Raw genomic sequence first — 15010 nt, 5'->3', positions numbered from 1 at the left:
GCCAGAACAATAATTGCAACAACCCTGTTAGGTAGATCACAATTCCATTCTTGATGAAGGTGAGTTGTGGCTGAGAGATTGTGGTTCCCAGCTATGGCTGCCTAATGAGTTTATGGTAGAAGGAAGACTTGAACTGGGAACATCCTGAACTACAGTTCAGGTTACATATGCTTCAGGTTACAGACTCCGCTAACCCAGAAATAGTGCTTCAGGTTAAGAACTTTGCTTCAGGATGAGAACAGAAATCGTGCTCTGGCGGTGCGGCAGCAGCAGGAGGCCCCATTAGCTAAAGTGGTGCTTCAGGTTAAGAACAGTTTCAGGTTAAGTACGGACCTCCGGAACGAAATAAGTACTTAACCCGAGGTACCACTGTATTGAAACTTATAGGCACTAAGGGATTTTTTGGTGGTGAATCCATTGACACTGAACATTTACTGTGCTGTTGTGAAATGTTCATAAACATTTGATCTGTTGCAAGAATGGCGCTCTATACAGCAGGTTGCTTGAAACAGTTCCATGGCACACACACCATTCTTTACTTTTGTTGCCTTCCTCCTTCCATCCATAATAGCAGCATTGCTCTGCCTTTTAGACACTGCTGCCAACACCAAGAGAGACAAGTGAACTGAAGAGCTCCGAGCCACTTTGGGTTAGGCCTAACCCACCTCAAGCCTACAGCCCATGGATGAGAGACAATGCTTCTCTTAGGCCTTTGGTTTCAGTTGAATGAAATAAACATGCAACTTCATTCATTCATAGCTTTGCTGCCTCCCCTCCCCTGACTTCTGACTCAATCTATTTATTTATCTAACAGATTTATATGTTGACCTTCTGCCAAGGGACCACAGGCAGTTTACAATTTTAAAATATTAAACACAAATTTCAAAATATAGAACAGCAGAGATCTCATGGGCTGACTGTCCCTTTAGGAGCCGACAACATGAGAAATTTGGCTGGGCTGCTTTTACTTCCCCTTCTTTTCATTCAGTTCTAGATTGCAAGCTTTTCAAAGTCCATTCACAGGACTGACATTGGAAGTTGGCATAACTGGGCACCTGCCAAGGTCCATTCACCAAGAATCCTCAGAGCTCCTGACCTTCCTCTTCCCTACCACCAGTCCCCAAGACCCCTTGAACTTGCTCCTTTGTTGTTACTGCCCGTTCACCTACCTGCTCCAAGGAGTAGCTATTGGGAGGAGAAAAGGAAAGGACAAGTAACATTTTGTCCTCCCCTTCTATGAAGTGGTAGAAGTTGGCCCAGAGAGCAAAGCCAATGAATGAGCACACAGATAGCTGAGTCAACTGAGAGCATCATGCCCAAAGGTGCCCTGAAACCAAGAACAGGGCACTGCCATTCAACTCTGTCTAATGCCATGTGTAACAACGGAACCATATTTTAATAAATAAATAATATTCCTCTCTTCTCTTTTTTTCCTGAAATAGTTTTACCATCAGTAATGGTCATATGGAGAAAAAAGGCCTCCTAGAATTGAATATTGAGCACAACGACCAGATTCCGCCTACACTGCTCACAAACAAAGGACTCCATATTGTGGAGGGGAGTATAGGCTTTTTAACTTCCGATATTCTTCAGCTTACAGATGTAGACAGTCCAGTGAAAAACCTCACCTATATCATCACACAGTATCCACAATACGGACATTTATACATGGGGGAAACTGTCATCTACCCTGGCCAGTTTACACAGGTGGATGTGGATAACGCAAAAGTGTACTACAAGCACAGTAGAGGAGGTGGACACATTGATAAATTCTCATTTAGAGCTACGGACAAAGTCAACCATGGATTTTTGGTTAATGGACAACTGACAGATGCCTCCACAGAATTTACAATACAGGTGTGTATGGAAATTTAATATATTCCTTCTTTTTTCTAAACATGGTAAATGCACTCACATGAGGCAAGACAGTATTTTACCACCTGAGAGGGGAAAGTTCATGAATTTACCATATCAAACATTACGGTGGGAATTGTGCCCAAACCGTTGACTTGGGTCCAGAATGTATTTTCTATCCATAAACATAATAAGAGTCTTCAGGATCAGGCCAACAACCCTTCTTGTTCAGCATCTGTTCTCACAGTGGCCAACAAAATAAATGCCAATAGTAAGTCCAAAAAAGGACCTGAGCATTTGGGAGGCATTCAAAGGCATACAGCCTCCAACAGTGGAGATAGAAACCAGCCATTGTTCATGGAAGGTTTGAGAGTCCACAAAAGCTCCCACTGGAGGAAGAGGGAGAGAGCCAATTTTCACAAATATTTTTTTACTTGCTTCCCACACTGTTGTGTAGGGCCCCCAACCCTCCAGAACAAATTTTCAGGGGTGCAGGGGAAGGAGAAATCCGCTATCGTCACCTCCCTTTTCTTCCTCCAGCTGGAGTGTCCTGTGATTCGAGTTCATCTCATGGGAAGTCTCAATCTGAGCCATTCTATTCTAACGGTGCCTATAGCTAGGAGGGCATGACCTTGGATGGAAATGGCCATGTAAGCTCAACAGCGTGAGCCAAAGTACAAAGGGTTCATAATAATTGCACAGAATGGGGGAAGGGGGGAGCAGGTTTGGTTTCCTCTTTCTCATAAGGTATGTGCCAAAATTCCATCTCCCGTGCAGCTGTTAAAGGTATAGGAGCTGTCTTTTGTGTCTGGTTAATCAAAGAACAAATAACCTTTTGGGAGTATTACTGTTATAATCATCAGAATCCAGATCCATGGGGTGGTCAGATATGGACAGGAACATTCAAAACAAGCCTCTAAACTGGTTGCATGATTTGGTCCCAAGACCCACTGATTTCCATGGAGTAAACATCTAAGTGTTGCTGTTTACCTGTGAAATTTAGCTCTGCGCCTTTAAACCTGCTGCTTGACATTGGGTACACATTTAACTGCTTATTCAAGACTGAGAAGCTTAACATGTCTGGTAAATCAGCCTCAGTGGCCACCAGAGAGAGACACCTGGCAAAAGTTCAGAAATCAGTGTTTCGGAAAGATTGGTTTGACCAGCTCTCATGTGAGAACATGTTCCTGGCCAAATGCAGTGAAATTCTAAATGACATTTAACTGATCCCTTGCTGCTCTTAACTATGGTCAAACCCTCCAAAACCTCACAGGATGATCAGGTTCAGTCTATTTAGGTCTTTGCTTTTTGTGGCTTGCTGTTCCTGTTTTAAGGGTGCATTTTTGAGTAACCCAGTTTTGTCATGGTTTATTGAACAGTCTTGGGAGACCCTTGCATTTTAAAATATGCTTTTATATGTTAAAACGTGGAGTGGGGTGGGGGTTCCTCTTTACTGTGAACAGCTGCAATGTGTACACCCCGATCCTGTGCTTTTTCTTTTATTACTTTGTAGTAAACGCCACTGAGTTCAATGGAACTTACTCCAAAGTAAGTGTGTAGCCTTAAAGTTATAGGTTACCTTATAAATTCAAAACCTACCTTAATCTCTTATTGTTATAACTCATGGTGCAGTTTTAGGGAGAATTGCAGGTTTCGGAACACAAGGAGTTAATGGGAAGTAGCTCCTAAATAGCATGTTTCTTAAATCTCATGGCCTAGTTTACTAATCAGTTGTCATAAGATGTCAGATAGGGAACCATCACTTAAGGACTGCAGAATGCAGTCAGTCAAGCAACTAATTGGTTGGACAGTGGCATGAAGGTGTATCTCCCAGAGGATGGCGAATTATCAGAACAGGTGAAAAAAGTTTGGATAGATGAGCATCTCAGTGGTATAAAACTCAACACTTGGCTGAATTACAATGATGTCAACAGGGAAAGTAGGGTTGTTCCTTCTTTGGGGACCACACATCACCACAGTGAACTGAAATGCCGTCATTCCCCTTCTCTGGTCTAATTTCGGGTTGAAACTGCCAGTCAGCTGAATGCTTGAAGGAGCATGACCCAAGCTGTAGGGGGATGGCATACTTGGATGGTTTTTTTTTTTAAGCTGAAAAAGCTTGTGCTTTCTATTCCATGTCCCTTTTGCAACTTATCCCAGCCCTTGCATCCTTTTCCCCAGTCAACAAATCTAGCGATCCATCTTAATTCAGCCTCTGGCTGTAACCCACTTCCCTTTTTCTGGTTTCCCCCAAAACATCACCGCCAGGAGTTACAGTACTGTGCCCTGTGAAATCTTTCCGTAATTTATCCAGCTTTCCAGCCATTCCCAAACATAGAGCCTATTAATCCATCCTTTTCTCTTTTAGCACCTGTCCACCATTTTTAAGATGCCGTTCCTTCTTTTCAGAATAATCACATCAAATCTATACAATCTGTACTTAATTTTTGCATTTTATCACTAGATGATTTATTTTGCTAATGCATCAGAATCCAGATGCCCTCTGAAGCCATTCCCCAGTGTCCTGGTACATAAATAATAGCTGATTTGAAATCCCAGAATCCTTACACCTACTAAAAATAAAAGTGGGAAATGGAGGGAATACAATTCTTTGTATTGGGAACCTACTTCTGTGTGGGATGTCATGCTGGTTTTTGTGTTTTCCCAATTGTATTTATTTATTTATTTATTTATTTATTTATTTATTTATTTATTTATACATACCTTGCCCATCTAGCTGGGTTTCCCCAGCCACTCTGGGCAGCTTCCAACGAAATATTAAAATACAGTAATGCATCAAACGTTAAAAGCTTCCCTAAACAGGGCTGCCTTCAGATGTCTTCTAAAAGTCTGGTAGTTGTTGTTCTCTTTGACATCTGGTGGGAGGGCATTCCACAGGGCGGGTGCCACTACCGAGAAGGCCCTCTGCCTGGTTCCCTGTAACTTGGCTTCTCTCAGTGAGGGAACTGCCAGAAGGCCCTCGGGGCTGGACCTCAGTGTCTGGGCAGAACAATGGGGGTGGAGACGCTCTTTCAGGTATACTGTTTAGGGCTTTAGAGGTCAGCATCAACACTTTGAATTGTGCTCGGAAACGTAGCAGACAATGTATTGTAGCAGACAACGGCGAGGGTGTCTGAATTTTCATGCAACTAACTTAATTATTAAGTGGAGCAAAATGCAATTTCACGTTTCATGTGTAATATTCAAGTTGAATATATTGTATAGATCAGGAGGCGGGAATCCTCTGGCTCTCCAGATATTCTCCCTAGGCCATTGGCCACGGCTTTAGAATTAACAAACAATACAAATTCTCCTTTTCACCTTAATTTTATTCCAAATGTGTTCTCTTAACAGGTCGAATGTCAAGATAAAATGGTTCCAAAACTCATTGTAAAAGCAAGCCCAACCACTATACAAAACCTGAAAGATGGGAGGTTTGCAATACCAATCACTGTTCACAACTTGAAAGTCACAGATGCCAATAGCAGAGATGAGGAACTCGTCTTCAGTGTTCGGAGACATCCTTTCTTTGGACATCTTGAAAATTCTGGAACAGGTCTTTTATTTCTTTAAACTCTGTTTTAGGGGCTGGACCTATGAAGGTGAACAAACAGTACAGGGCAGAGTTCTGGGATTAGGCCACAACTTTATTGTTTCCAGATGTAGGTTGATTTTGGCTTAGGCCAGGCATAGGCAAACTTGGTCCTCCAGGTGTTTTGGGACTACAACTTCCATCATCCCTGACCACTGGTCCTGTTAGCTAGGGATGATGGGAGTTGTAGTCCCAAAACACCTGGAGGGCCGGGTTTGCCTATGCCTGGCTTAGGCACTGGGTGTATATCCCTCTCAGCCCTGTGGTGGAAGGCTGACACGTGACAGGGTCAAGCCCAGGTTCAAAGGGTCCTCAGAGAGACTCAGGTCTACATGGATGGCCCTCCCAAGCTGCTGAAGGAAGCCCTTTGGCCCATCTGCCACACACCTTGGCTTTGGGATAGAGACCTCCAACTAGATCCCTCTAATAGGGTGCCATATTACCACACAGTTCTGTGGGGGAGGTGATGTACCACATCACACCCACCCGCCTGATGTTAGACTAAAAGGATTCCACCCAATGCCTTATCTGCTACCCAAGAGAGCCACTTGCTCCTCACACTGTTATATAGATCAATTCTAGTAGGAGAACGAAAAAGTAAACTATGCCAATTCTTTCACAACCCAGGGCTATTTCTTGACTACCTGTTTTGTGTGCTTCTATTTCCATTTGTGCACATGGAGAACGGATTCTGTGACTCTTTCATTATGAGCACAAATCACCAGTATTAATGCCATAGATGTGGAAAGGACCACATGATGTATGGATTGCATGCTTGCCCTTCATGTGTTTTAATCATGTGCATAATCAGCCTTTGCAGAGGCGGAAAGGTTGCACATATTAAAATAAGCAAAATTGTTACCATGTCAAGGATATGGGGGACTTGTAGCCCTCCACATATTGTTGGACTCCAAATTCAGCCAGCATAGTTAGTGATGATAAGAGCTGTAATCCCAACACCTTCTGAAGGGTCACAGATTGTCCAACTCCCTCTTCAGTGGCATCTGTTTCCTGCCAGTTCTGGTAAGGCAGGTTCAGGCACAACGAGAGTTTAAAGAAAGAAAGAAATTATCTCACTCTATTTCTCTTCTGTACTGGATTAGTAAAGATTTGTGTGCACTCTTTACATGTGTTCAGGCTTTATTATGTGAGGAAAAATGGTTTGAATTGGCAATTTTACGGACCTCACCTGTGAAATTCAACCTATTATTGTTGTATAAAAACATAATTCACATACGAATTAGAGGGCCATTTACATTTAAGTTAAATACATAAGAGTCTATTTTCTTTCCAACAAGCATGGCAATTATGTAACTCACTGGTTATCTAATAAAGTAATTAACATTTGCCAGCCTCTGAAGCCTCTGAAACACTGTCTTAAAACATTTGTTTGAAAAGTTGCCTTGTCTCAGCTGTCATTTTTAACATGATGGAAATAATTATCTGGAATAAGATTAGACAGCTTTAAAATAATTTGAGTTTCAAAGGTTTTGGAGCTATAACTGAATATTGTAATGTTAAGGCAAAAAATTAAAGTTACTGTTGAACATCCTGTATAGAAAAATATATATTTACTTTATGCTGTTGCACACGCTCTCTCTTTCACTCTGCAACAGGCCGTCTTCTGCAAAACTCTTTTACACAACGTGACTTAAACCAGCACAATATTCGGTACATCTTAAATCCTACCACTGAGGTAACTTCAGATACCTTTGAATTTGAAGCTTCAGACAAAGCAGGCAACACAATAGTTCCAGAAATGTAAGTATGAGTATGCTTAATAAGAAAATGTTTACTTACAGTGGTGCCCCGCAAGACGAATGCCTCGCAAGACGGAAAACTCGCTAGACGAAAGAGTTTTCCGTTTTGGAGGTGCTTCGCAAAACGAATCTCCTATGGGCTTGCTCCGCAAGACGAAAATGTCTTGCGAGTTCCTGCGGGTTTTTTTCCCTTCCCCCCTTTTTCTAAGCCGCTAAGCCGCTTATCAGCTGATCCGATAAGCTGATAAGCCGCTAAAAGCCGCTAAAAGCCACTAAAAGCCGCTAATAGCGCTAATCCGTCAATGGGCTTGCTTCTCAAGACGAAAAAACCGCTAGACGAAGAGAATCACAGAACGGATTCTTTTCGTCTTGCGAGGCACCACTGCACTTACTTACTTACTCTTTTTTACATCCCATCTTTCCTACAAGCAGCTCATGTGGTGTACTCTAATCTTTCCCCTGCTCCACAAGCTATGAAAAGATGGACACTTCATAGCTTGCATGGAGTTTAACACTGCATGGAAAAATGGTTCAAGGTATATACAACTCTGAATATTAGCATTGTACTAAAAGGAACTGGTTGATTCTGTGGTCTGCGCCATTGAGAAGATTTAGTGCCTTTGGTTTGTGGTCCCCGCCCCCCCCCATAGGATTCAGATCATATTTCAATATAAATCTAGGGAAGTGACGTGAAAAGTGTTATAAAGTGTTTTGTGCCCTTTTGTGCCTTATTCCAGCAAGAGGCCAGACTGCAGTAAAGTGCTGCTCATATTTATTTTATCTGAGCTGGTGTGTGTGTGACATGGAGTAGTGTGAGAAACTACAGATATGAAGTGACAACAAAGTTCACCAATCCTATACGTAGTAGAACTGGTGAAGGAAAGAACTGCAAGAAAGAAAGAACTGCAAGAAAGAAAGAAAGAAAGATACACCACCCAGCCTGTTTCCCATTCCACCGTCATTTTGGGTACTTCCAGGCTTAATATCGTAAATGCATAATTTGAATACTGGAAACAGGGCATTGGCAGAGTCCCTCCGTCCTACCCAAATTTTGGATTTTCCATGGAAAAGCTAAATCTGGATTAAGTGGTTGGAGAGGAAATACAGCCTGGCATATCAGGTCTCAACAATGGAATGAGGGGTACCTGTCTGAAATACCCAGAACTGGAGGAATGGGTCAGAGAATCCTAGCTATAGCAAGGAATAGCAGAGTGGGAAAGCGGAACAAGTTTGAACTTCCTCCACCTGCTCATATGATACTATTTGCTTACAATGCTCTGCTGGAGGCTGTGCTAGGTGGGAGCATATGCAAGCCTTCTTGACAATAATACCTCTTATTAGGGGGAGCATCATGTGTGAGCTGTCTCTATCAGAATGTCTAGATGAATTAATTTTAATTAATTGCAACTTTTGGATGTATTCTTTTGCTGCAGTGCAGATGTAGCACAGTAAGTGCTACAGTTCAGAACAGGCCTTTGTTTGTCTAATCAGTTGGTAAGGAGTGGTCGGCAGAGGATATGTAGTCTGTGTCACAGAGGTTCTCCCTGCAGTGAGGGCAAAACAATTTTTACCAGGGACATTTCAAAAGCTCACAATTCTGCAGTACAATATGCAACCAGGAGCCTTAGAAAATACTGCCTGGGCCTGCCCTTTATCCCACTCTCCTCCCATTTGCAACCCAATACATTTTAACTTCTCTGTTGCTCAAAAAATCATTGCTGCAGAACAATGATTTTAAATCCTTGCAAGGTACAGTTTTACTGCTTCTAAAGCAACTCAGAAATGACTATGAAGCTGTACATCATGTGGACAGAACACACTTTGCATTATGAAATGAAGCCTGGAAGCCAAACTTTTCAGGCTGTTTGTTGCTTGCCTCTGTTGTTATTTATTAAAGTCTCAAAGAATAAGTAAACCATTACCATGGCGTCTTAAATCTGCACTTGTTCATATATCAGTGGGCGAATATATGATGGGAAGAAATTCAGAGAGAGGAATGCATAAATACTGAAAATAAATAAAGAGCTCCACGGACCTGGGAGGAAGGAAATAGCTCAAGCACCTAAAAAGATGTTTTAGGTCCTTAAAATATAACCCCACTTCTTATATCCCCAATGGATCACTCTGCTCTGCAGGAGAAGGCATTCTTCATATACCAACATGTCAAGAACTCTGTCTTTAGTGTGGTCATCTCTGTTGTCTTTTCAGCAGCTATTGAAGACCTTCCTATTCCCCCCAGGCTTTTGAGCAGAGATTTTTTTTTTTTAATCTCAGTCTATATCTGAAATTGATTTCATGGTTTCTTATAAGCAAAATTGTTTTATTATTTAAATATTTACAGGTCACACTTTTCATAAGATATATAGCAAGGCAGCATACAACACGCAAAATTAGAGCAACTTTGAGAAAATGTCAATAAAAGTTTGTTGAGGGGGCGGGGAGGAAGGAATACATATTTCAAAGGCCTATCTGGATCACACTTCAGTATGTTTTTGTTGGTAGTGATGTTTTTATGATATCCTATGATATTTCATAGGAAGCCATTCATGAATTGGAGTGAAATGAAATGAATGAAATGCACCATTTAGGCAGAATCACACTGGAAACATAACAGCACCTGATTTTCTCCTGAGACATTGGAACTAGTCTGTAGTCTCAGGGGGGCAGGGACTTTCAAGCTGCTGCCAAGGGGTGACATCATGTAGGTTTTTGTTTTTGAATAGTACTTCAGAGTCAAAAAGTAATGGTGTTTGCCTTATTTTAATTACTTTAATAAGAGAAATACCGTATTTTTCTGTGTATAAGACTAGGCCCCCCCTTAAAAAGGAATGTCAAAAATTTGGGGGTGTCTTATACATGGATACATCTCTCCCCATATTCTTAAATTGGAGTCCCCCAAAATAGGGGGCGTCTTATACATGGGGGCGTCTTATAGATGGAAAAATACGGTATGTTGTATGTTAACAGGGTGGAATGAGCTGCTGAGAATCATGCTCCACAGCAAAGGCTAAGGAATCAGGGGGAAGGGTGTAAGATGAAGTAGGATATAAATTTCATTTAAAAATTATCAATTGTTTAAAAAGCAACCATTAAAAAGTAAACATTATTAAAATTATATATATGCATATAAAAGATCACACACCTATTGCTGCAAGGAAAACATCGCAGCAGCAGCCCTTTTTGTAAAATCAGCCAGTTCCTGTTGGAACAAGAAAGTCTTCTGCTGAAAGGAGGACAACCAGGAGGCAGCCAGTCTAGGCGGGGAGTCCCAAATTCTGGGAGAAGCCACCAATAAGACCCTTTCCCATGTACCTACAAAGTACACCTGTGAGGGTTGCAGAACCAAAAGAAGGGCCTCCCCGGAAGATCTCAGAGCCTGGGCAAATTCATATGAGGGAATATGGTCTTTGAAGTTTGCACTTCTCTGAATTTCACAATATAAGTTAAAATGCATATATTAGTTAAAATAGCATGCAAAATTCATTATATAAGGGGAAATTTGCTTTGCAAAAATATGTATACTAGACGACATTATATACAAAGATGTATATATGAAAAGAAATGCAAACTGAAACGCTGCTGAATTTTCACAAGGACTTGTTTTTTTGTTTTGAGGTTGTATACGCTTCATATCTTTGCAGGAAGGTCTTGAGTTTGGAAATAAGTGTCTATCTTTTCATAGCTTGTGGGGTGGGGGAAAGAACAGAGTATACCACATTGAGCTGCTTGTAGGAAAGATGGGAACTATTGACAATCCTTAGCAATCCTCAGCACAAACTAGAATACATTTTAAGAAATATGATAGCTATAGAGAAAATGTCCATGGCTTTTCCCTTGAGAATGCACTCTGTTCTAGCAATTTAGAGCCATGGGTATATTCTTCAAATCACTTTAAGCCAATAAGTTATCCCATAACACACTTTTGACTATCCATTTATACACATGTTTAATGCAGTAAAGGAGTAGTAAGAGTATGAATGTTTGTTTTTCTAATTGCTTACTCTATGGGTGACAGGGAGATTCAAATCTATTTTATGTTGAATCTATAAGTTCAAGCTCTGGAGTCTAGACTAATTTTGAAGTAATACATTTTGAGGGCCATGCTCCCCCAAAATGTTTAAGGAAACAGTATAATGCAGGTAAGTGTTATGGGCACGACTACATGCATGCTGGCTTCAGTAATTCCATGTCTCTGCGAAGATAGCTTTATGAGGCGGCAAAGCTTTTTTATTCTTCCAACATTCAGTGCTAACGTCAGTTCCTACACACATTTCTACAAGTAGTAAATGGGATTCATTATTCTTTACTGTGCCTTTAATTACAGCAACAGAGATCATTGTGGCTCCAATATAATGTTTTCCTTTTAATACTGTTTCACCATCAGTCTTGAAATAAAATGGTCCCGTATAGAACTGGCAGAAACATGCTATCGAGTCTGTGAAAACATTGGGTCTCTTCCTATTAAGCTTCAACGAACAGGAGAGAGTGCAGAGCCCTCATTTGTTGGAATAAAGGTAAGAAAAGAGTCCCTAAAACTTTTTAAAAAATGTTCTATTAAGAACATTTCATCTGTTCGGTAAGAAGGCTGCTTAATTGTGTGTTGTTATTTTTAAAAAATGTTCTATTAAGAACATTTCATCTGTTCGGTAAGAAGGCTGCTTAATTGTGTGTTGTTATTTTTAAGGTCCAAGAAGTATCAGCAAGAGTTGGCTTGGACTTCAAACACAGTTCAGCGAGATTAGTGCAGTTTGATCCTGGTAAGGCAATAATTTTAAACTTGTCTGTTATGGCTTTTTACATTGAGAATTGCATCCAACATTGTGAGTGGTAGGTTGCACAACAGATCTTTCCCATTACCTCTTCTTTTCTGCATTCCCTTCAGAGGGTCTGGGAGGAAAGGCCAGGTGGTCTTGGGAACCTACTAAGCATTGTGGCTGTGTTATAAAATCCTGAAGTGTGTTAGGGAACCATTCCAAAACAGGTGGAGAAATATTGTGCCAGTGGAGACGAACCCTGCCAGGTAACAGCAAGAAAAATTATGATGTCTAGTTGGCTGTCAACCATGTTCAATTAAGGATTGGCTGCTGAAATCAAAGTTTGCTCATATTCTTCAGCAACCCATCCTCCCCAAAGTCTCACAACGACTGGTGTATCTGAGCAAAAGATGTGTGAAATGAAAGATGGTCTGGTGGGCATGAGTGGAACCATCTTGGTTACCTTCTGTGATCAATGGAATGTTATATTCATTTAGCCTTCTAGCTTCCATTTGTTTGAAACCCCAGGTTAGAAGAAAGTCACTAATGTTATTCTTTTTGTTCTTCTGATGTGGGTCATTTCTGCTGCCTTTTGTGATTTGCTCAAAGTGCAATCCAATGCATGTCTACCGAGAATTAATTCTTGTTGTGTTCAGTGGGGTTTACTGCCAGGTAAGTGGGTATAGGGCTGCAACCTTAGCTGATATGATCAACTCCAGATCATGCAGAATTAGGAGATGAGGCTTGCTAAGGCTCTTGCAAGGCATTGATAGTTGAATAGTTGAATTAGCACTGGAAATTTCATTTTCAATTGTGGTCCACTTGATTTATTGTGAATAAAGGCATGAAAGCAGCCAAAAGATTTAGGGTAATTCTGTAGTGACCAATGAGACATTTGCAAGCGTCTATCAGGAGAACAGGCAATCCTTCAGGAAAACTCAGGAAAACAATTGGGTGAGCCAATAAGCTCTCTGTAGGGAGCTCTCAGGTGTGCCCAAACTCAGCACTGAAAAATAAAGTGGGGGAGTCTCTTCTGCTACTTTTTAAAACTAGCTTAAATGTTGCACATGACAACATATTCTAAATTAGTTGCATCGTGCTCGCAATGTTGCATGCAAAACACATTTTAGTTAATATCTCGCCACATTTTCTTAATTCTAAGAACCTCAAAGAAGAGAATATTGTTACAACATAAAGACTTTTCATTTCATTTTGTTGAGGGGAGGAGTTTTGTGACTAATGTAGCATGCTGTACCAATGTAAGGTTTTTTTTTTTTTGTCCTAAGCTCACCCGATTTTGTTCCTAACATAAAATTTCTTGTCATTTCACCAAATGAGAAAGCAAAACTATCACTACAATAAAGAGTTATTAACCTCTTCTCTATTTTCTTAGAGAGGTCTGAACTTTAGGAAAAATGGGAAATTCTGAGTCACCTTTCATGTCACGCTTCTGGCTGTTTTACTCATGTGTAAAATGCCCTTTTGAAAACCTGCTGCCAGATAATGAAACTTTGGGAAATTATCTTCAACATGATATAGAACATGGTAACTATATATGAAGATGAAAAATGAGTCTGTAGGTTGACATTTTCATAGTGCTGCTGGAAGCCACGCTTCTAAGTGTTCTACAGCTGATACGCAAATCATCCCATGTGCCAGAATCCAATTTTATTGGCTTTGTATAATAGTTACCACACTAGCTTAACTTTATTGCTTATTTACAGAAAAAACATTGTTTTTTCCATGGAATCTGTTGGCTAATTGCTATGTTACTTCACAGGAAAGGGTGTAATTAGACACTTACTAGTGTTACTGTTACCAAGTTAGCACTTGACAACTGTGTAATTTCTTGACACCACCATTTTATAGATTGTTAGGTGGGCCTCACTGCCTCCACCATTAGCTGATTTTTAACTTTTCACCTTGCTGGCACAGGCTGCTCAGAAGACAGGTGTGTGTTTCTGTCTATTTCATCAGTGATACTTTTGGCCTAGAGCAGGCTTTAGCACTATTAATTAAATTGGCATTTGAATGAGGAAGATTTTTCCTCTAGTGTCATTAACACCTCAATCTAAAATTCTTTGGCCATGATCCACAAATACTCAAGCACAAGAACTTGTGTGAACATCCAGGTTTGTCTTTCCTTTTATTACCTCAGAATTTTTTTAAGGGGGGCTGGAACGTGGAAGTGCTATGGGGGAGCTATGGGGAGAAGCCTGGATATTTCCATGTGCCTTATTAATCTCTGTGGGTCAGAGCCATGAGATGGACATAAGATGGCTGCAGTGAAATATATTTATCTATTCCAGTCCTAGGAGCAAACTCCTAGGGGCTGAGGTCCCTTTGGCCCTCCAATAAAATATTTGAGGGGGCTGGACCCCCCCAAAGTTGATGGACATTGCCATTCAAATGGTGTGCGTGTGAATGATTATGTGGGGGACCTTACTTGCCCCGCATATTTTATTCAAGTTGGCACCCCCTGATTCCACTTATTTATAAGACTGTGGAGATGCCTCTCTGACACAAGTATTGCTGCAGCTTACCTGTATGCTGATGAGGAGAGCAGGGGAGCAGCCGAGGCAAGGCTGTGTGAATGCACAAAGGGAGCCAATCTGTCTGTGTATGCATTCAGCCTCACACCCACATAAGCCAGTGTCACTGGTATAGGGAAGCTGGTTTTGCAGATCTGCACCTCCACACTGGTCACTACTGTTGTACTCTGAAAGTGAGAACATAGCACAGGAATAGCTAACATCATGCCTTCCATAATTTATTGAACTACAGACCCCATCATTCTTGACCATTGGCCATCCTGGTGGGATTTGTAGTCTAGCAACATTTGAAGGGCTACCCCTGGTTTAGCAATACACCCCTTTTTCTTGCCAGATATGAGTGTGCAGGAGAGAGACTTCCTCCTTAGAGTTCTCTTTCTTTCAGATGTTTGTCTCTGCCCATAACAATGCCGAAAACCTTTCTTAATGAGTTTGCTTTCAAATGTAATTTCATCATTGTTAGAGGATTCAGGTTACTCTTCTCTATTTACTGTAAGG

General features: G+C 41.0%; 1 protein-coding gene across 4 annotated transcripts in view; it reads left to right on the top strand.

The window, feature by feature from the left end:
* Positions 1 to 15010, top strand: part of LOC310709985 (FRAS1-related extracellular matrix protein 1-like) — a 110810-nt gene that overhangs the window by 80912 nt on the left and 14888 nt on the right. For all 4 annotated transcript variants that reach the window (XM_083510202.1, XM_083510203.1, XM_083510201.1 and 1 more), the window contains 5 exons: positions 1443 to 1857; positions 5209 to 5410; positions 7063 to 7207; positions 11591 to 11720; positions 11891 to 11963. In XM_083510202.1, coding sequence (XP_083366328.1) covers positions 1443 to 1857; positions 5209 to 5410; positions 7063 to 7207; positions 11591 to 11720; positions 11891 to 11963 — 965 coding nt within the window. The remainder of the gene's footprint in view (positions 1 to 1442; positions 1858 to 5208; positions 5411 to 7062; positions 7208 to 11590; positions 11721 to 11890; positions 11964 to 15010) is intronic.

Source organism: Podarcis liolepis, assembly GCF_965112155.1.
Source record: "Podarcis liolepis genome assembly, chromosome: 6".
NCBI lineage: Eukaryota > Metazoa > Chordata > Lepidosauria > Squamata > Lacertidae > Podarcis > Podarcis liolepis.
The sequence above is the reverse complement of the archived record's forward strand: the minus strand, read 5'-3'. Positions and strand labels throughout refer to the sequence as shown.